Source organism: Oncorhynchus mykiss, chromosome 17 (assembly GCF_013265735.2).
Source record: "Oncorhynchus mykiss isolate Arlee chromosome 17, USDA_OmykA_1.1, whole genome shotgun sequence".
Classification (NCBI taxonomy): domain Eukaryota; kingdom Metazoa; phylum Chordata; class Actinopteri; order Salmoniformes; family Salmonidae; genus Oncorhynchus; species Oncorhynchus mykiss.
In genome coordinates this window covers 94,945,599-94,969,109 of record NC_048581.1, presented here as the reverse complement: position 1 = coordinate 94,969,109, position 23,511 = coordinate 94,945,599, and the positions used below count along the sequence as shown (strand labels likewise).

Genomic DNA, 23,511 nt, shown 5'->3' with positions numbered 1-23,511 from the left:
CTGCATATAGTCTCATTACTAACCGGTACCCAGCACATTGACTCTGTACCAGTACCCCTGCATATAGTCTCATTACTAACCGGTACCCAGCACATTGACTCTGTACAGGTACCCCCTGCATATAGTCTCATTACTAACCGGTACCCAGCACATTGACTCTGTACAGGTACCCCCTGCATATAGTCTCATTACTAACCGGTACCCAGCACATTGACTCTGTACAGGTACCCCCTGCATATAGTCTCATTACTAACCTGTACCCCAGCACATTGACTCTGTACCAGTACCCCCTGCATATAGTCTCATTACTAACCGATACCCCCTGCATATAGTCTCATTACTAACCTGTACCCCAGCACATTGACTCTGTACCAGTACCCCCTGCATATAGTCTCATTACTAACCGGTACCCAGCACATTGACTCTGTACCAGTACCCCCTGCATATAGTCTCATTACTAACCGGTACCCAGCACATTGACTCTGTACCAGTACCCCCTGCATATAGTCTCATTACTAACCGATACCCAGCACATTGACTCTGTACCAGTACCCCCTGCATATAGTCTCATTACTAACCGGTACCCAGCACATTGCCTCTGTACCAGTACCCCCTGCATATAGTCTCATTACTAACCGGTACCCAGCACATTGACTCTGTACAGGTACCCCCTGCATATAGTCTCATTACTAACCTGTACCCCCGCACATTGACTCTGTACCAGTACCCCCTGCATATAGTCTCATTACTAACCTGTACCCCCGCACATTGACTCTGTACCAGTACCCCCTGCATATAGTCTCATTACTAACCTGTACCCCCGCACATTGACTCTGTACCAGTACCCCCTGCCTATAGTCTCATTACTAACCGGTACCCAGCACATTGACTCTGTACAGGTACCCCCTGCATATAGTCTCATTACTAACCTGTACCCCCGCACATTGACTCTGTACCAGTACCCCCTGCATATAGTCTCATTACTAACCGGTACCCAGCACATTGACTCTGTACAGGTACCCCCTGCATATAGTCTCATTACTAACCGGTACCCAGCACATTGACTCTGTACCGGTACCCCCTGCATATAGTCTCATTACTAACCGGTACCCAGCACATTGACTCTGTACCGGTACCCCCTGCATATAGTCTCATTACTAACCGGTACCCAGCACATTGACTCTGTACAGGTACCCCCTGCATATAGTCTCATTACTAACCGGTACCCAGCACATTGACTCTGTACCAGTACCCCCTGCATATAGTCTCATTACTAACCGGTACCCAGCACATTGACTTTGTACCAGTACCCCTGCATATAGTCTCATTACTAACCGGTACCCAGCACATTGACTCTGTACCAGTACCCCTGCATATAGTCTCATTACTAACCGGTACCCAGCACATTGACTCTGTACAGGTACCCCCTGCATATAGTCTCATTACTAACCTGTACCCCCGCACATTGACTCTGTACCAGTACCCCCTGCATATAGTCTCATTACTAACCTGTACCCCCGCACATTGACTCTGTACCAGTACCCCCTGCATATAGTCTCATTACTAACCTGTACCCCCGCACATTGACTCTGTACCAGTACCCCCTGCATATAGTCTCATTACTAACCGGTACCCAGCACATTGACTCTGTACAGGTACCCCCTGCATATAGTCTCATTACTAACCTGTACCCCCGCACATTGACTCTGTACCAGTACCCCCTGCATATAGTCTCATTACTAACCGGTACCCAGCACATTGACTCTGTACAGGTACCCCCTGCATATAGTCTCATTACTAACCGGTACCCAGCACATTGACTCTGTACCAGTACCCCCTGCATATAGTCTCATTACTAACCGGTACCCAGCACATTGACTCTGTACCGGTACCCCCTGCATATAGTCTCATTACTAACCGGTACCCAGCACATTGACTCTGTACCGGTACCCCCTGCATATAGTCTCATTACTAACCGGTACCCAGCACATTGACTCTGTACAGGTACCCCCTGCATATAGTCTCATTACTAACCGGTACCCAGCACATTGACTCTGTACCAGTACCCCCTGCATATAGTCTCATTACTAACCGGTACCCAGCACATTGACTCTGTACCAGTACCCCCTGCATATAGTCTCATTACTAACCTGTACCCAGCACATTGACTCTGTACCGGTACCCCCTGCATATAGTCTCATTACTAACCGGTACCCAGCACATTGACTCTGTACCAGTACCCCCTGCATATAGTCTCATTACTAACCGGTACCCAGCACATTGACTCTGTACCGGTACCCCCTGCATATAGTCTCATTACTAACCGGTACCCAGCACATTGACTCTGTACCAGTACCCCCTGCATATAGTCTCATTACTAACCTGTACCCCAGCACATTGACTCTGTACCAGTACCCCCTGCATATAGTCTCATTACTAACCGGTACCCAGCACATTGACTCTGTACCGGTACCCCCTGCATATAGTCTCATTACTAACCGGTACCCAGCACATTGACTCTGTACCGGTACCCCCTGCATATAGCTTCCTCATTGTTATTTACATTTGTTGTGTTACTTTTTTATTCGATTTTTTTAAAACTTTAGTTTAAAATATTTTCTTATTCTTATTTTCTTGTTGGTTAAGGGCTTGTAAGTAAGCATTTCACTGTAAGGTCTACAGATGTTGTATTCGGGGCATGTGACAAATACAATTGATTTCAATTGCTGCAAAGTAACCACTTCTAAAGGACACCAATAATGAGAAGAGACTTGCTTGTGCCAAGAAACACGATTATAGGACATTAGACCGGTGGAAAAAAATCTGTCCTTTGGTCTGATGAGTCCAAATTTGAGATTTTTGGTTCCAACCGCTGTGTCTTTGTGAGATGCAGAGTAGGTGAACGGAGGATCTCTGAATGTGTGGGTCCCACCATGAAGCATGGAGGAGGAGGTGCGATGGTGTGGGGGTGTTTTGCTGGTGACACTGTCTGTGATTTATTTAGAATTCAAGGCACACTTAACCAGCATGGCTGCCACATCATTCTGCAGCGATATGCCATCCCATCTGGTCTCCGCTTAGTGGGACTATAATTTGTTTTTCAACAGGACAGTGACCCAACACAACTCTAGACTGTGTAAGGGCTATTTGACCAAGAAGGAGAGGGATGGAGTCTGCATCAAATGGCCTGGCCTCCACAATCACCTGACCTCAACCCAATTGAGTTGATTTGGGATGAGTTGGACCGCAGAGTGAAGGAAAAGCAGCCAACAATTGCTCAGCATATGTGGAATGTCCCTCAAAACTGTTGGAAAAGCATTCCAGGTGAAGCTGGTTGAGAGAATGCCAAGAGTGAGCAAAGCTGTCATCAAGGCAACGGGTGTCTACTTTGAAGAATCTCAAATATAACATATATTATTGATTTGTTTAACACTTTTTTGATTACTACATGATTCCATATGTGTTATTTTATAGTGTTGAAGTCTTCATTATTATTCTACAATGTAGAATATGAGTAGGTGAATGAATAGGTATCCAAACCTTTGACTGGCACTGTATATCACTCCCTGCTGTTTCAGCTGTGTTAATGTATATCTCTTTGCTGTTCCAGCTGTGTTAATGTATATCTCTCTACTGTTCCAGATTGTGTTGGTGTACATCTCTCTGCTGTTCCAGCTGTGTTAATGTATATCTCTTTGCTGTTCCAGCTGTGTTAATGTATATCTCTCTACTGTTCCAGATTGTGTTGGTGTACATCTCTCTGCTGTTCCAGCTGTGTTAATGTATATCTCTCTGCTGTTCCAGCTGTGTTAATGTATATCTCTGCTCTTCCAGCTGTGTTGGTGTATATCTCTCTGCTGTTCCAGCTGTGTTGGTGTATATATCTCTGCTGTTCCAGCTGTGTTAATGTATATATCTCTGCTGTTCCAGCTGTGTTGGTGTACATCTCTCTGCTGTTCCAGCTGTGTTGGTGTATATCTCTCTGCTGTTCCAGCTGTGTTGGTGTATATCTCTCTACTGTTCCTAGCTGTGTTGGTGTACATCTCTCTGCTGTTCCAGCTGTGTTGGTGTACATCTCTCTGCTGTTCCAGCTGTGTTGGTGTATATCTCTCTACTGTTCCTAGCTGTGTTGGTGTACATCTCTCTGCTGTTCCAGCTGTGTTGGTGTACATCTCTCTGCTGTTCCAGCTGTGTTGGTGTATATCTCTCTGCTGTTCCAGCTGTGTTAATGTATATCTCTCTGCTGCTCCAGCTGTGTTGGTGTATATCTCTCTGCTGTTCCAGCTGTGTTAATGTATATATCTCTGCTGTTCCAGCTGTGTTGGTGTATATCTCTCTGCTGTTCCAGCTGTGTTAATGTATATCTCTCTGCTGTTCCAGCTGTGTTGGTGTGGATGAAGATGAGGCTCCAGACATTGACATCTACCACTGTCCCAACTGTGAGAAAACAGACGGAAAATCCACCAGTAAGTCTGTCTGTCTGACGCACCTACTGCAGTCTTGTACATGCAGTCCTGTACCTGCTGTCCTGTACATGCAGTCTTGTACCTGCTGTCCTGTACATGCAGTCCTGTACCTGCTGTCCTGTACATGCAGTCCAGTACCTGCTGTCCTGTACCTGCTGTCCTGTACCTGCTGTCCTGTACATGCAGTCCTGTACATGCAGTCCTGTACCTGCTGTCCTGTACCTGCTGTCCTGTACACGCAGTCTTGTACCTGCAGTCTTGTACATGCAGTCCTGTACCTGCTGTCCTGTACATGCAGTCTTGTACCTGCTGTCCTGTACATGCAGTCCTGTACCTGCTGTCCTGTACATGCAGTCCTGTACCTGCTGTCCTGTACCTGCTGTCCTGTACATGTAGTCTTGTACCTGCTGTCCTGTACATGTAGTCTTGTACCTGCTGTCCTGTACCTGCAGTCCTGTACATGCAGTCCTGTACCTATTGTCCTGTACCTGCTGTCCTGTACCTGCTGTCCTGTACATGCAGTCTTGTACATGCTGTCCTGTACCTGCTGTCCTGTACCTGCTGTCCTGTACATGCAGTCCTGTACATGCAGTCCTGTACCTGCTGTCCTGTACCTGCTGTCCTGTACATGCAGTCCTGTACCTGCTGTCCTGTACATGCAGTCTTGTACATGCAGTCTTGTACCTGCTGTCCTGTACATGCAGTCCTGTACATGCAGTTGTGTACGTGCAGTCCCACAGGCTGACACTGCACAGGGCTTTATTCATTAGTGTAAACCATAGCATTCCGCTCCGTTTTCTTCTGTTTGGTGTCTAGTGAATAGGACTGCACTGCTATAAGCATGTATGATGTCTTAATCTTGTTCTTGTCTTTGTGTGTTTAGTGAAAAACAAGAAAAGGAATAAACACGACACGGGACAGAGTGGAGACATCCGAGCTGTTCAGAACGGCAGTCAGGTGTTCATCAAGGAGCTACGCAGTCGCACCTTCCCCAGGTAAACAACAACTCAAATCAAATCAATTTTATTCGTCACATGCTTTGTAAAAAGGTGTAGAGTAACAATGCAAAGTTAAAGATATATATTTTTTTACAAAAAGTTGGAATAAATGCACAGCGAAAAACAGTAAAAAAAAATATAACGGGGAGTATCAGGTAATAACATGGTTATATACGGGGAGTATCAGGTAATAACATGGTTATATACAGGGAGTATCAGGTAATAACATGGTTATATACAGGGAGTATCAGGTAATAACATGGTTATATACAGGAAGTACCAGGTAATAACATGGTTATATACGGGGAGTATCAGGTAATAACATGGTTATATACAGGGAGTATCAGGTAATAACATGGTTATATACAGGGAGGTAATAACATGGCTATATACAGGAAGTACCAGGTAATAACATGGTTATATACGGGGAGTATCAGGTAATAACATGGTTATATACAGGAAGTATCAGGTAATAACATGGTTATATACAGGGAGTATCAGGTAATAACATGGTTATATACAGGGAGTATCAGGTAATAACATGGTTATATACAGGGAGTATCAGGTAATAACATGGTTATATACAGGGAGTATCAGGTAATAACATGGTTATATACAGGAAGTATCAGGTAATAACATGGTTATATACAGGAAGTACCAGGTAATAACATGGTTATATACAGGGAGTATCAGGTAATAACATGGTTATATACGGGGAGTATCAGGTAATAACATGGTTATATACAGGAAGTATCAGGTAATAACATGGTTATATACAGGAAGTATCAGGTAATACCATGGTTATATACAGGGAGGTAATAACACAACTATATACAGGGAGTATCAGGTAATAACATGGTTATAATCATGGAGTACCAGGTAATACCATGGTTATATACAGGGATTATCAGGTAATAACATGGTTATATACAGGGAGTACCAGGTAATACCATGGTTATATACAGGGAGTATCAGGTAATAACATGGTTATATACAGGGAGTACCAGGTAATAACATGGTTATATACAGGGAGTCCACCTGTGGTAAATTCAATTGATTGGACATGATTTGGAAAGGCACACATCTGTCTATATAAGGTCCCACAGTTGACAGTGTATGTCAGATCAAAAACCAAGCCATGAGGTGGATGGAATTGTGCGTAGAGCTCCGAGACAGCATGGTGTCGAGGCACAGATTTCTGCAGCATTGAAGGTCCCCAAGAACACAGTGGCACAGTGAACACAGTGAAATGGAAGAAGTTTGGAACCACCAAGACTCTTCCTAGAGCTGGCCGCCCAGCCAAACATGAGACGGGCCTTGGTCAGGGAGGTGACCGAGAATCCGATGGAGCTCCAGAGTTCTCCTGTGGAGATTGAGAACCTTCCAGAAGGTTCATCTCTGTAGCACTCCACCAATCAGGCCTTTATGGTAGTGGCCAGACGAAAGCAACTCCTCAGTAAAAGGCACATGACAGCCTGCTTGGAGTTAAAGACTCTCACTGTCACGGCCATCGAAAGAAGTAGACCAAAGCGCAGTGTGGTGAGTGTACATGTTACTTTTATTTTAAAATGTCGCCAACAAACGGAAAACAACCGTGAAGCTTACAAGGGCTATAGTGCCCCTAACAAAGTTAACTACCCACACTGAAAGGAGGGAAAAAGGCCTACCTAGTATGATTCCCATTCAGAGACAACGATAGACAGCTGTCCCTGATTGAGAACCATACCCAGCCAAAACATAGAAATAAAGAAACATAGAAAAGAAAACATAGAATGCCCACCCCATATCACACCCTGACCTAACCAAATAGAGAAATAAAACGTCTCTCTAAGGTCAGGGCGTGAGACTCAAACCATATTTTGGGAGTTTCTCCCATTCTTCTCTGCAGATCCTCTCAAGCTCTGTCAGTTTGGATGGGGAGCCTCACTGCACAGCTATTTTCAGGTCGCTCCAGATATGTTAGATCAGGTTCAGGTCCGAGCTCTGGCTGGGCCACTCAAAGACATTCAGAGACTTGTCCCGAAGCCACTTCTGCATTGTTTTGGCTGTGTGCTTAGGGTCGTTGTCCTGTTGGAAGGTGAACCTTCACCCCAGTCTGAGGTCCTGAGCACTTTGGAGCGGTTTCCATCAAGGATCTCTCAGTACTTTGCTCCGTTCATCTTTGCCTCGATTCTGACTAGTCTCCCAGTCTCTGCTGCTGAAAAACATCCCCACAGTATGATGCTGCCACCACCATGCTTCACCGTAAGGATGGTGCCAAGTTCCTCCAGACGTGACGCTTGGCATTCAGGCCAAAGAGTTAAATCTTGTTTTCATCAGACCAGAGAATCTTGTTTCTCACGGTCTGAGTCCTTCCAGACAGTACTAATACATCTCAGATAGGATTATCAGACAGTACTAATACATCCCAGACAGGATTATCAGACAGTACTAATACATCTCAGACAGGATTATCAGACAGTACTAATACATCCCAGACAGGATTATCAGACAGTACTAATACATCCCAGACAGGTTTATCAGGCAGTACTAATACAGCTCAGATAGAATTATCAGGCAATACTAATACATCTCAGACAGGATTATCAGGCAATACTAATACATCTCAGACAGGATTATCAGACAGTACTAATACAGCTCAGACAGGCAGACATATCAGATTCAACAGCCTCTGATTGGATTGGAATTGTCATAGTGACATAGTGATATTAAATGTATTGCAGTGTACCAGATTGGACACTAGATGGAGCTCTCAGACCACTATCAAGGCTCCATAGTGTTCATCCCAAATGACACCCTATTCACTATAGTGCACTACTTTTGACCAGAGCCTTGATCAAAAATAGTGTACCGTATAGGAAATAGGGTGCCATTTGTGACGTTCACACTGTCTGCCTGGTCCTGGCCTGTTCCGTAATGTCTGGAACCCTTCTGTCAGGAGAAATCTACGGCTGTGTTCCAGGCTGACTACATTGTAGACGCCTGCCAGATCTCACAGCACATATGGATAGGTGTTTAACATATCAGCTAACCACATCATATGGGTTACCAGGCTTCATCTGGGTCTGTAAAGCTGGTCCTACGTTACATATCCAGCCATCACCATGTCTTGAGACATCTTTAAAAAGTTTAGACATTTTAGACATAAAAATACGTTTTAAGATTGATTTCTGGTTGATTTAATTAAACAAATACTATTTCTGGTTGATTTATTTGACCATGTTTGTGTTGTGGTGATTTGGTGATCACTTAATGTACTTAATGTAAGTTTTGACAAACTTCACAAAACAACAGTTTAAAACAATTCAATATCTATTTTCAGAAAAATCATCAACACTTGTGTCACTCTGTGCTAGGGGAAGGCCATAAGAACACAACTAGCTAATTTTAGTATGCAATTCTTTCTCAATAGATGTGATAAATAAATGTGTAGATTAAAATATATGGGCAGTTACAACATGTATAGATTGTAGAATAGATGAGCACTAACTAAATGTCCAGATACAGGAGATGGGCTGATTGGAAGCTAAATGTTCAGACTGACGATAGAAATGGGCTGATCAGGGGTACTAAATAGTGGGGTAGGCCGCTGATCAGGGGTACTAAATAGTGGGGTAGGTCGTACCGAGAGAAGGGCTGATCAGGGGTACTAAATAGTGGGGTAGGCCGCTGATCATGGGTACTAAATAGTGGGGTAGGTCGTACCGAGAGAAGGGCTGATCAGGGGTACTAAATAGTGGGGTAGGCCGCTGATCAGGGGTACTAAATAGTGGGGTAGGCCACTGATCAGGGGTACTAAATAGTGGGGTAGGCCGTACCGAGGGAAGGGCTGATCAGGGGTACTAAATAGTGAGGTAGGCTGCTGATCAGGGGTACTAAATAGTGGGGTAGGCCGTACCGAGAGAAGGGCTGATCAGGGGTACTAAATAGTGGGGTAGGTCGTACCGAGAGAAGGGCTGATCAGGGGTACTAAATAGTTGGGTAGGCCGTTGATCTGGGGTACTAAATAGTGGGGTAGGCCACTGATCAGGGGTACTAAATAGTGGGGTAGGCCGTACCGAGAGAAGGGCTGATCAAGGGTACTAAATAGTGGGGTAGGCCACTGATCAGGGGTACTAAATAGTGGGGTAGGCCGTACCGAGAGAAGGGCTGATCAGGGGTACTAAATAGTGAGGTAGGCTGCTGATCAGGGGTACTAAATAGTGGGGTAGGCTGCTGATCAGGGGTACTAAATAGTGGGGTAGGTCGTACCGAGAGAAGGGCTGATCAGGGGTACTAAATAGTGAGGTAGGCTGCTGATCAGGGGTACTAAATAGTGGGGTAGGCCGTACCGAGAGAAGTGCTGATCAAGGGTACTAAATGGTGGGGTAGGTCGTACCGAGAGAAGGGCTGATCAGGGGTACTAAATAGTGTAGAGTATCTGTTCATGAGAAACACCTTGTTCACATGTTGTTGAAGTGCCCCTGTTGACCTGTAGTTCTCCTTCCAATTCCTAATGGAGGTTGGGTGGTCCAAAAACACTTGTCGGTTATGGAAACACACAAACACACAAACCTGGGCTTCTTGGGTGAACTCGTCACACCCCCAGGATCTTGTCTGTTGAGGGAGGGGTTTGAGAGCTTTCCCCGCCAGCTAAACCTCTATCGGAAATAGAAACACAGTTGAGTTTCCTGTGCAGCATTATCTAATTACACTGCTGTTCAAAATCAGAGAGTGTCACCACTGTACCACCAGTACCACTGTACCACCAGTACCACTGTACCACCATTACCACTGTACCACCAGTACTACTGTACCACCAGTACCACTGTACCACTGTACCACCAGTACCACCAGTACCACTGTACCACCAGTACCACCAGTACCACTGTACCACTGTACCACCAGTACCACCAGTACCACCAGTACCACTGTACCACCAGTACCACCAGTACCACCAGTACCACCAGTACCACTGTACCACCATTACCACTGTACCACTAGTACCACTGTACCACCAGTACCACTGTACCACCAGTACCACCAGTACCACTGTACCACCAGTACCACCAGTACCACCAGTACCACCAGTACCACCAGTACCACTGTACCACCAGTACCACTGTACCACCATTACCACTGTACCACTAGTACCACCAGTACCACCAGTACCACTGTACCACCAGTACCACCAGTACCACCAGTACCACTGTACCACTGTACCACCAGTACCACCAGTACCAACATTACCACTGTACCACCATTACCACTAGTACCACCATTACCACTGTACCACTGTACCACCAGTACCACCATTACCACTAGTACCACCATTACCACTGTACCACCAGTACCACCATTACCACCAGTACCACTGTACCACTGTACCACCATTACCACTAGTACCACCATTACCACTGTACCACCAGTACCACCATTACCACCAGTACCACTGTACCACTGTACCACCATTACCACTAGTACCACCATTACCACTGTACCACCAGTACCACCAGTACCACCAGTACCACTGTACCACTGTACCACCAGTACCACCAGTACCACCAGTACCACTGTACCAACATTACCACTAGTACCACCATTACCACTGTACCACCAGTACCACCAGTACCACCAGTACCACTGTACCACCAGTACCACTGTACCACCAGTACCACCAGTACCACTGTACCACTGTACCACCAGTACCACCAGTACCAACATTACCACTGTACCACCAGTACCACTGTACCACTGTACCACCAGTACCACTGTACCACCATTACCACTAGTACCACCATTACCACTGTACCAACATTACCACTGTACCACCATTACCACTGTACCACCAGTACCACCATTACCACTGTACCACCAGTACCACTGTACCACCAGTACCACTGTACCACCAGTACCACCATTACCACTGTACCACCAGTACCACTGTACCACCAGTACCACCAGTACCACCAGTACCACTGTACCACCAGTACCACTGTACCACCAGTACCACCATTACCACTGTACCACTGTACCACCAGTACCACTGTACCACCAGTACCACTGTACCACTGTACCACCAGTACCACTGTACCACCAGTACCACTGTACCACCAGTACCACCATTACCACTGTACCACCAGTACCACCATTACCACTGTACCACCAGTACCACTGTACCACCATTACCACTGTACCACCAGTACCACTGTACCACCAGTACCACCAGTACCACCAGTACCACTGTACCACCAGTACCACTGTACCACCAGTACCACCAGTACCACTGTACCACCAGTACCACCAGTACCACCAGTACCACTGTACCACTGTACCACCAGTACCACCATTACCACTGTACCACCAGTACCACTGTACCACCAGTACCACCAGTACCACTGTACCACCAGTACCACTGTACCACCAGTACCACCAGTACCACCAGTACCACTGTACCACCAGTACCACTGTACCACCAGTACCACCAGTACCACCAGTACCACTGTACCACCAGTACCACTGTACCACCAGTACCACCATTACCACTGTACCACTGTACCACTGTACCACCAGTACCACTGTACCACCAGTACCACTGTACCACCAGTACCACCATTACCACTGTACCACCAGTACCACCATTACCACTGTACCACCAGTACCACCATTACCACTGTACCACCAGTACCACTGTACCACCATTACCACTGTACCACCAGTACCACCATTACCACTAGTACCACCATTACCACTGTACCACCAGTACCACTGTACCACCAGTACCACCATTACCACTGTACCACCAGTACCACTGTACCACCAGTACCACTGTACCACCAGTACCACTAGTACCACCAGTACCACCATTACCACTGTACCACCAGTACCACTGTACCACCAGTACCACTGTACCACCAGTACCACCATTACCACTGTACCACCAGTACCACTGTACCACCAGTACCACTGTACCACTGTACCACCATTACCACTGTACCACCAGTACCACTGTACCACCAGTACCACTGTACCACCAGTACCACCATTACCACTGTACCACCAGTACCACTGTACCACCAGTACCACCATTACCACTGTACCACCAGTACCACTGTACCACCAGTACCACTGTACCACTGTACCACCAGTACCACTGTACCACCAGTACCACTGTACCACCAGTACCACCATTACCACTGTACCACCAGTACCACTGTACCACTGTACCACCAGTACCACCAGTACCACCAGTACCACTGTACCACCAGTACCACCATTACCACTGTACCACCAGTACCACTGTACCACTGTACCACCAGTACCACCAGTACCACCATTACCACTGTACCACCAGTACCACTGTACCACTGTACCACCAGTACCACCAGTACCACCAGTACCACTGTACCACCATTACCACTGTACCACCAGTACCACCATTACCACTGTACCACCAGTACCACCAGTACCACCAGTACCACTGTACCAACAGTACCACCAGTACCACCAGTACCACCAGTACCACTGTACCAACAGTACCACCAGTACCACCAGTACCACCAGTACCACTGTACCAACAGTACCACCAGTACCACCATTACCACTGTACCAACATTACCACCGTACCACCATTACCACTAGTACCACCATTACCACTAGTACCACCATTACCACTGTACCACTGTACCACCATTACCACCAGTACCACCAGTACCACTGTACCACCAGTACCACCAGTACCACTGTACCACCAGTACCACCAGTACCACCAGTACCACCAGTACCACTGTACCACTGTACCACCAGTACCACCAGTACCACTGTACCACCAGTACCACCAGTACCACTGTACCACTGTACCACCAGTACCACCAGTACCACCAGTACCACTGTACCACCAGTACCACCAGTACCACTGTACCACCAGTACCACCATTACCACTGTACCACCAGTACCACCAGTACCACTGTACCACCAGTACCACCAGTACCACTGTACCACCAGTACCACTGTACCACCAGTACCACCATTACCACTGTACCACCAGTACCACCAGTACCACTGTACCACCAGTACCACTGTACCACCAGTACCACCAGTACCACCAGTACCACTGTACCACCAGTACCACCAGTACCACCAGTACCACTGTACCACCAGTACCACCATTACCACCATTACCACTGTACCACCAGTACCACCAGTACCACTGTACCACTAGTACCACCATTACCACTGTACCACCAGTACCACTGTACCACCAGTACTACTGTACCACCAGTACCACCAGTACCACTGTACCACCAGTACCACCAGTACCACCAGTACCACTGCACCACCATTACCACTGTACCACCAGTACTACTGTACCACCAGTACCACTGTACCACCAGTTCCACCAGTACCACCATTACCACTGTACCACCAGTACCACTGTACCACCAGTACTACTGTACCACCAGTACCACTGTACCACCAGTACTACTGTACCACCAGTACTACTGTACCACCAGTACCACTGTACCACCAGTACTACTGTACCACCAGTACCACTAGTACCACCATTACCACTGTACCACCAGTACCACCAGTACCACTGTACCACCAGTACTACTGTACCACCAGTACTACTGTACCACCAGTTCCACCAGTACCACCATTACCACTGTACCACCAGTACCACTGTACCACCAGTACTACTGTACCACCAGTACCACTGTACCACCAGTACTACTGTACCACCAGTACTACTGTACCACCAGTACCACCAGTATCACTGTACCACCAGTACCACTGTACCACCAGTACTACTGTACCACCAGTACCACTGTACCACACAGCAGCATAGCTCACCTAAGGCAGAGACTGATATTGGGTATGTTGGTGGTGAGGTAGAACCCCATGTTTATGGTTGGGTATGGCTCCGTTTTGGTGGTGAGGTAGAACCCCATCTTTATGGTTGGGTATGGCTCAGTGTTGGTGGTGAGGTAGAACCCCATGTTTATGGTTGGGTATGGCTCCGTTTTGGTGGTGAGGTAGAACCCCATCTTTATGGTTGGGTATGTCTCAATGTTGGTGGTGAGGTAGAACCCCATGTTTATGGTTGGGTATGGCTCAGTTTTGGTGGTGAGGTAGAACCCCATGTTTATGGTTGGGTATGGCTCAGTTTTGGTGGTGAGGTAGAACCCCATGTTTATGGTTGGGTATGGCTCCGTTTTGGTGGTGAGGTAGAACCCCATCTTTATGGTTGGGTATGGCTCAGTTTTGGTGGTGAGGTAGAACCCCATGTTTATGGTTGGGTATGGCTCCGTTTTGGTGGTGAGGTAGAACCCCATCTTTATGGTTGGGTATGGCTCAGTTTTGGTGGTGAGGTAGAACCCCATGTTTATGGTTGGGTATGGCTCCGTTTTGGTGGTGAGGTAGAACCCCATCTTTATGGTTGGGTATGGCTCAGTTTTGGTGGTGAGGTAGAACCCCATCTTTATGGTTGGGTATGGCTCAGTGTTGGTGGTGAGGTAGAACCCCATCTTTATGGTTGGGTATGGCTCAGTTTTGGTGGTGAGGTAGAACCCCATCTTTATGGTTGGGTATGGCTCAGTGTTGGTGGTGAGGTAGAACCCCATCTTTATGGTTGGGTATGGCTCAGTTTTGGTGGTGAGGTAGAACCCCATCTTTATGGTTGGGTATGGCTCAGTGTTGGTGGTGAGGTAGAACCCCATCTTTATGGTTGGGTATGTCTCAATGTTGGTGGTGAGGTAGAACCCCATCTTTATGGTTGGATATGTCTCAATGTTGGTGGTGGAGTAGAACCCCATCTTTATGGTTGGGTATGGCTCAGTGTTGGTAGTGAGGTAGAACCCCATCTTTTGCCAATTGCCAAGCCATTGGATGGGTCTGCTCTAGTATACAGTTCATTGCCAAGCTATTGGATGGGTCTGGTGTGGTATACAGTTAATTACCAAGCCATTGGATGGGTCTGCTCTAGTATACAGTTCATTGCCAAGCCATTGGATGGGTCTGGTGTGGTATACAATTCATTACCAAGCCATTGGATGGGTCTGCTCTAGTATACAGTTCATTGCCAAGCTATTGGATGGGTCTGGTGTGGTATACAGTTAATTACCAAGCCATTGGATGGGTCTGGTGTGGTATACAGTTCATTACCAAGCCATTGGATGGGTCTGGTGTGGTATACAGTTCATTACCAAGCCATTGGATGGGTCTGGTGTGGTATACAGTTAATTACCAAGCCATTGGATGGGTCTGCTCTAGTATACAGTTCATTGCCAAGCCATTGGATGGGTCTGGTGTGGTATACAGTTCATTACCAAGCCATTGGATGGGTCTGCTCTAGTATACAGTTAATTGCCAAGCCATTGGATGGGTCTGGTGTGGTATACAGTTCATTACCAAGCCATTGGATGGGTCTACTCTAGTATACAGTTCATTACCAAGCCATTGGATGGGTCTGGTGTGGTATACAGTTCATTACCAAGCAATTGGATGGGTCTGCTCTAGTATACAGTTCATTACCAAGCCATTGGATGGGTCTGGTGTGGTATACAGTTCATTGCCAAGCCATTGGATGGGTCTGGTGTGGTATACAGTTCATTACCAAGCCATTGGATGGTTCTGGTGTGGTATACAGTTAATTACCAAGCCATTGAATGGTTCTGGTGTGGTATACAGTTCATTACCAAGCCATTGGATGGGTCTGGTGTGGTATACAGTTCATTACCAAGCCATTGGATGGGTCTGCTCTAGTATACAGTTCATTACCAAGCCATTGGATGGGTCTGGTGTGGTATACAGTTCATTACCAAGCCATTGGATGGGTCTGGTGTGGTATACAGTTCATTACCAAGCCATTGGATGGGTCTGGTGTGGTATACAGTTCATTACCAAGCCATTGGATGGGTCTGGTGTGGTATACAGTTCATTACCGAGCCATTGGATGGGTCTGGTGTGGTATACAGTTCATTACCAAGCCATTGGATGGGTCTGGTGTGGTATACAGTTAATTACCAAGCCATTGGATGGGTCTGGTGTGGTATACAGTTCATTACCAAGCCATTGGATGGGTCTGGTGTGGTATACAGTTAATTACCAAGCCATTGGATGGGTCTGGTGTGGTATACAGTTCATTACCAAGCCATTGGATGGGTCTGGTGTGGTATACAGTTAATTACCAAGCCATTGGATGGGTCTGCTCTAGTATACAGTTCATTGCCAAGCCATTGGATGGGTCTGGTGTGGTATACAGTTCATTACCAAGCCATTGGATGGGTCTGCTCTAGTATACAGTTCATTGCCAAGCCATTGGATGGGTCTGGTGTGGTATACAGGTAATTACCAAGCCATTGGATGGGTCCAATGTGGTATACAGTTAATTACCAAGCCATTGGATGGGTCTGGTGTGGTATACAGTTCATTACCAAGCCATTGGATGGGTCTGGTGTTGTATACAGTTCATTACCAAGCCATTAGATGGGTCTGGTGTGGTATACAGTTCATTACCAAGCAATTGGATGGGTCTGCTCTAGTTTACAGTTCATTACCAAGCCATTGGATGGGTCTGGTGTGGTATACAGATCATTACCAAGCCATTGGATGGGTCTGGTGTGGTATACAGTTCATTACCAAGCCATTGGATGGGTCTGCTCTAGTATACAGTTAATTGCCAAGCCATTGGATGGGTCTGGTGTGGTATACAGTTATTTACCAAGCCATTGGATGGGTCTGCTCTAGTATACAGTTAATTACCAAGCCATTGGATGGGTCTGGGGTGGTATACAGTTATTTACCAAGCCATTGGATGGGTCTGGTGTGGTATACAGTTAATTACCAAGCCATTGGATGGGTCTGGTGTGGTATACAGTTAATTACCAAGCCATTGGATGGGTCTGGTGTGGTATACAGTTCATTGCCAAGCCATTGGATGGGTCTGCTCTAGTATACAGTTCATTACCAAGCCATTGGATGGGTCTGCTCTAGTATACAGTTCATTGCCAAGCCATTGGATGGGTCTGGTGTGGTATAAAGTTATTTACCAAGCCATTGGATGGGTCTGGTGTGGTATACAGTTCATTACCAAGCCATTGGATGGGTCTGGTGTGGTATACAGTTAATTACCAAGCCATAGAATGGGTCTGGTGTGGTATACAGTTCATTACCAAGCCATTTGATGGGTCTGGTGTGGTATACAGTTCATTACCAAGCCATTGGATGGGTCTGCTCTAGTATACAGTTCATTGCCAAGCCATTGGATGGGTCTGGTGTGGTATACAGGTAATTACCAAGCCATTGGATGGGTCTGGTGTGGTATACAGTTCATTACCAAGCCATTGGATGGGTCTGGTGTCGTATACAGTTCATTACCAAGCCATTGGATGGGTCTGGTGTGGTATACACTTCATTACCAAGCCATTGGATGGGTCTGCTCTAGTATACAGTTAATTGCCAAGCCATTGGATGGGTCTGGTGTGGTATACAGTTATTTGCCAAGCCATTGGATGGGTCTGCTCTAGTATACAGTTAATTACCAAGCCATTGGATGGGTCTGGGGTGGTATACAGTTATTTACCAAGCCATTGGATGGGTCTGGTGTGGTATACAGTTAATTACCAAGACATTGGATGGTTCTGGTGTGGTATACAGTTAATTACCAAGCCATTGGATGGGTCTGGTGTGGTATACAGTTCATTGCCAAGCCATTGGATGGGTCTGCTCTAGTATACAGTTCATTACCAAGCCATTGGATGGGTCTGCTCTAGTATACAGTTCATTGCCAAGCCATTGGATGGGTCTGGTGTGGTATACAGTTATTTACCAAGCCATTGGATGGGTCTGGTGTGGTATACAGTTCATTACCAAGCCATTGGATGGGTCTGGTGTGGTATACAGTTAATTACCAAGCCATTGAATGGGTCTGGTGTGGTATACAGTTCATTACCAAGCCATTTGATGGGTCTGGTGTGGTATACAGTTCATTACCAAGCCATTGGATGGGTCTGCTCTAGTATACAGTTCATTGCCAAGCCATTGGATGGGTCTGGTGTGGTATACAGGTAATTACCAAGCCATTGGATGGGTCTGGTGTGGTATACAGTTCATTACCAAGCCATTGGATGGGTCTGGTGTCGTATACAGTTCATTACCAAGCCATTGGATGGGTCTGGTGTGGTATACACTTCATTACCAAGCCATTGGATGGGTCTGTTGTGGTATACACTTCATTACCAAGCCATTGGATGGGTCTGGTGTGGTATACAGTTCATTACCAAGCCATTGGATGGGTCTGGTGTTGTATACAGTTCATTACCAAGCCATTGGATGGGTCTGGTGTGGTATACAGTTCATTACCAAGCAATTGGATGGGTCTGCTCTAGTTTACAGTTCATTACCAAGCCATTGGATGGGTCTGGTGTGGTATACAGATCATTACCAAGCCATTGGATGGGTCTGGTGTGGTATACAGTTCATTACCAAGCCATTGGATGGGTCTGGTGTGGTATACAGTTCATTACCAAGCCATTGGATGGGTCTGGTGTGGTATACAGTTCATTACCAAGCAATTGTATGGGTCTGCTCTAGTATACAGTTCATTACCAAGCCATTGGATGGGTCTGGTGTGGTATACAGTTCATTGCCAAGCCATTGGATGGGTCTGCTCTAGTATACAGTTCATTACCAAGCCATTGGATGGGTCTGCTCTAGTATACAGTTCATTGCCAAGCCATTGGATGGGTCTGGTGTGGTATACAGTTATTTACCAAGCCATTGGATGGGTCTGGTGTGGTATACAGTTCATTACCAAGCCATTGGATGGGTCTGGTGTGGTATACAGTTAATTACCAAGCCATAGAATGGGTCTGGTGTGGTATACAGTTCATTACCAAGCCATTTGATGGGTCTGGTGTGGTATACAGTTCATTACCAAGCCATTGGATGGGTCTGGTGTGGTATACAGTTCATTACCAAGCCATTGGATGGGTCTGGTGTTGTATACAGTTAATTGCCAAGCCATTGGATGGGTCTGCTCTAGTATACAGTTCATTGCCAAGCCATTGGATGGGTCTGGTGTGGTATACAGTTCATTACCAAGCCATTGGATGTGTCTGCTCTAGTATACAGTTCATTGCCAGACCATTGGATGGGTCTGGTGTGGTATACAGTTAATTACCAAGCCATTGGATGGGTCTGCTCTAGTATACAGTTCATTGCCAAGCCATTGGATGGGTCTGGTGTGGTATACAGTTCATTATCAAGCCATTGGATGGGTCTGGTGTGGTATACAGTTCATTACCAAGCCATTGGATGGGTCTGCTCTAGTATGCAGTTCATTGCCAAGCCATTGGATGGGTCTGCTCTAGTATACAGTTCATTACCAAGCCATTGGATGGGTCTGGTGTGGTATACAGTTTATTACCAAGCCATTGGATGGGTCTGGTGTGGTATACAGTTCATTACCAAGCCATTGGATGGGTCTGGTGTGGTATACAGTTAATTACCAAGCCATTGGATGGGTCTGGTGTGGTATACAGTTCATTACCAAGCCATTGGATGGGTCTGGTGTGGTATACAGTTAATTACCAAGCCATTGGATGGGTCTGGTGTGGTATACAGTTAATTACCAAGCCATTGGATGGGTCTGGTGTGGTATACAGTTCATTGCCAAGCCATTGGATGGGTCTGCTCTAGTATACAGTTCATTACCAAGCCATTGGATGGGTCTGCTCTAGTATACAGTTCATTGCCAAGCCATTGGATGGGTCTGGTGTGGTATACAGTTATTTACCAAGCCATTGGATGGGTCTGGTGTGGTATACAGTTAATTACCAAGCCATTGGATGGGTCTGGTGTGGTATACAGTTAATTACCAAGCCATTGAATGGGTCTGGTGTGGTATACAGTTAATTACTAAGCCATTTGATGGGTCTGGTGTGGTATACAGTTCATTACCAAGCCATTGGATGGGTCTGCTCTAGTATACAGTTCATTGCCAAGCCATTGGATGGGTCTGGTGCTGTATACAGGTAATTACCCAGCCATTGGATGGGTCTGGTGTGGTATACAGTTCATTGCCAAGCCATTGGATGGGTCTGGTGTGGTATACAGTTATTTACCAAGCCATTTGATGGGTCTGGTGTGGTATACAGTTCATTACCAAGCCATTGGATGGGTCTGGTGTGGTATACAGTTAATTACCAAGCCATTTGATGGGTCTGGTGTGGTATACAGTTCATTACCAAGCCATTGGATGAGTCTGCTCTAGTATACAGTTCATTACCAAGCCATTGGATGGGTCTGGTGTGGTATACAGTTCATTACCAAGCCATTGGATGGGTCTGGTGTGGTATACAGTTCATTACCAAGCCATTGGATGGGTCTGGTGTGGTATACAGTTCATTACCAAGCCATTGGATGGGTCTGGTGTGGTTTACAGTTCATTACCAAGCCATTGGATGGGTCTGGTGTGGTATACACTTCATTACCAAGCCATTGGATGGGTCTGTTGTGGTATACAGTTCATTACCAAGCCATTGGATGGGTCTGGTGTTGTATACAGTTCATTACCAAGCCATTGGATGGGTCTGGTGTGGTATACAGTTCATTACCAAGCAATTGTATGGGTCTGCTCTAGTATACAGTTCATTACCAAGCCATTGGATGGGTCTGGTGTGGTATACTGTCCATTACCAAGCCATTGGATGGGTCTGGTGTGGTATACAGTTCATTACCAAGCCATTGGATGGGTCTGGTGTGGTATACAGTTAATTGCCAAGCCATTGGATGGGTCTGCTCTAGTATACAGTTCATTGCCAAGCCATTGGATGGGTCTGGTGTGGTATACAGTTCATTACCAAGCCATTGGATGGGTCTGCTCTAGTATACAGTTCATTGCCAAGCCATTGGATGGGTCTGGTGTGGTATACAGTTAATTACCAAGCCATTGGATGGGTCTGCTCTAGTATACAGTTCATTGCCAAGCCATTGGATGGGTCTGGTGTGGTATACAGTTAATTACCAAGCCATTGGATGGGTCTGCTCTAGTATACAGTTCATTACCAAGCCATTGGATGGGTCTGCTCTAGTATGCAGTTCATTGCCAAGCCATTGGATGGGTCTGCTCTAGTATACAGTTCATTACCAAGCCATTGGATGGGTCTGGTGTGGTATACAGTTATTTACCAAGCCATTGGATGGGTCTGGTGTAGTATACAGTTAATTACCATGCCATTGGATGGGTCTGGTGTGGTATACAGTTAATTACCAAGCCATTGGATGGGTCTGGTGTGGTATACAGTTCATTGCCAAGCCATTGGTATTGGTATACAGTTCATTACCAAGCCATTGGATGGGTCTGGTGTTGTATACAGTTATTTACCAAGCCATTGGATGGGTCTGCTCTAGTATACAGTTCATTACCAAGCCTTTGGATGGGTCTGGTGTGGTATACAGTTATTTACCAAGCCATTGGATGGGTCTGGTGTGGTATACAGTCAATTACCAAGCCATTGGATGGGTCTGGTGTGGTATACAGTTCATTACCAAGCCATTGGATGGGTCTGGTGTGGTATACAGTTAATTACCAAGCCATTGGATGGGTCTGTTGTGGTATACAGTTCATTACCAAGCCATTGGATGGGTCTGCTCTAGTATACAGTTCATTGCCAAGCCATTGGTATTGGTATACAGTTCATTACCAAGCCATTGGATGGGTCTGGTGTTGTATACAGTTCATTACCAAGCCATTGGATGGGTCTGGTGTGGTATACAGTTATTTACCAAGCCATTGGATGGGTCTGCTCTAGTATACAGTTCATTACCAAGCCATTGGATGGGTCTGGTGTGGTATACAGTTATTTACCAAGCCATTGGATGGGTCTGGTGTGGTATACAGTCAATTACCAAGCCATTGGATGGGTCTGGTGTGGTATACAGTTAATTACCAAGCCATTGGATGGGTCTGGTGTGGTATACAGTTCATTACCAAGCCATTTGATGGGTCTGGTGTGGTATACAGTTCATTACCAAGCCATTGGATGGGTCTGGTGTGGTATACAGTTCATTACCAAGCCATTGGATGGGTCTGGTGTGGTATACAGTTCATTACCAAGCCATTGGATGGGTCTGGTGTGGTATACAGTTCATTACCAAGCCATTGGATGGGTCTGCTCTAGTATACAGTTCATTGCCAAGCCATTGGATGGGTCTGGTGTGATATACAGTTCATTACCAAGCCATTGGATGGGTCTGCTCTAGTATACAGTTCATTGCCAAGCCATTGGATGGGTCTGGTGTGGTATACAGTTCATTACCAAGCCATTGGATGGGTCTGGTGTGGTATACAGTTATTTACCAAGCCATTGGATGGGTCTGCTCTAGTATACAGTTCATTACCAAGCCATTGGATGGGTCTGGTGTGGTATACAGTTATTTACCAAGCCATTGGATGGGTCTGGTGTGGTATACAGTCAATTACCAAGCCATTGGATGGGTCTGGTGTGGTATACAGTTAATTACCAAGCCATTGGATGGGTCTGGTGTGGTATACAGTTCCTTGCCAAGCCATTGGATGGGTCTGCTCTAGTATACAGTTCATTACCAAGCCATTGGATGGGTCTGCTCTAGTATACAGTTCATTGCCAAGCCATTGGATGGGTCTGGTGTGGTATACCGTTAATTCCCAAGCCATTGAATGGGTCTGGTGTGGTTTACAGTTCATTACCAAGCCATTTGATGGTTCTGGTGTGGTATACAGTTCATTACCAAGCCATTGGATGAGTCTGTTCTAGTATACAGCTCATTACCAAGCCATTGGATGGGTCTGGTGTGGTATACAGTTCATTACCAAGCCATTTGATGGGTCTGGTGTGGTATACAGTTCATTACCAAGCCATTGGATGGGTCTGGTGTGGTATACAGTTCATTACCAAGCCATTGGATGGGTCTGGTGTGGTATACAGTTCATTACCAAGCCATTGGATGGGTCTGGTGTGGTATACAGTTCATTACCAAGCCATTGGATGGGTCTGCTCTAGTATACAGTTCATTGCCAAGCCAT

At 46.2% G+C, this 23,511-nt stretch overlaps 1 protein-coding gene across 1 annotated transcript in view; it reads left to right on the top strand.

Moving 5' to 3' along the window:
• The window catches only part of phf2 (PHD finger protein 2), a 134,794-nt gene that overhangs the window by 27,129 nt on the left and 84,154 nt on the right, over positions 1-23,511 (top strand). The window contains exons 2-3 of the mRNA XM_036951005.1: positions 4,381-4,466; positions 5,350-5,461. Of these exons, the coding sequence (XP_036806900.1) occupies positions 4,381-4,466; positions 5,350-5,461 (198 nt within the window). The remainder of the gene's footprint in view (positions 1-4,380; positions 4,467-5,349; positions 5,462-23,511) is intronic.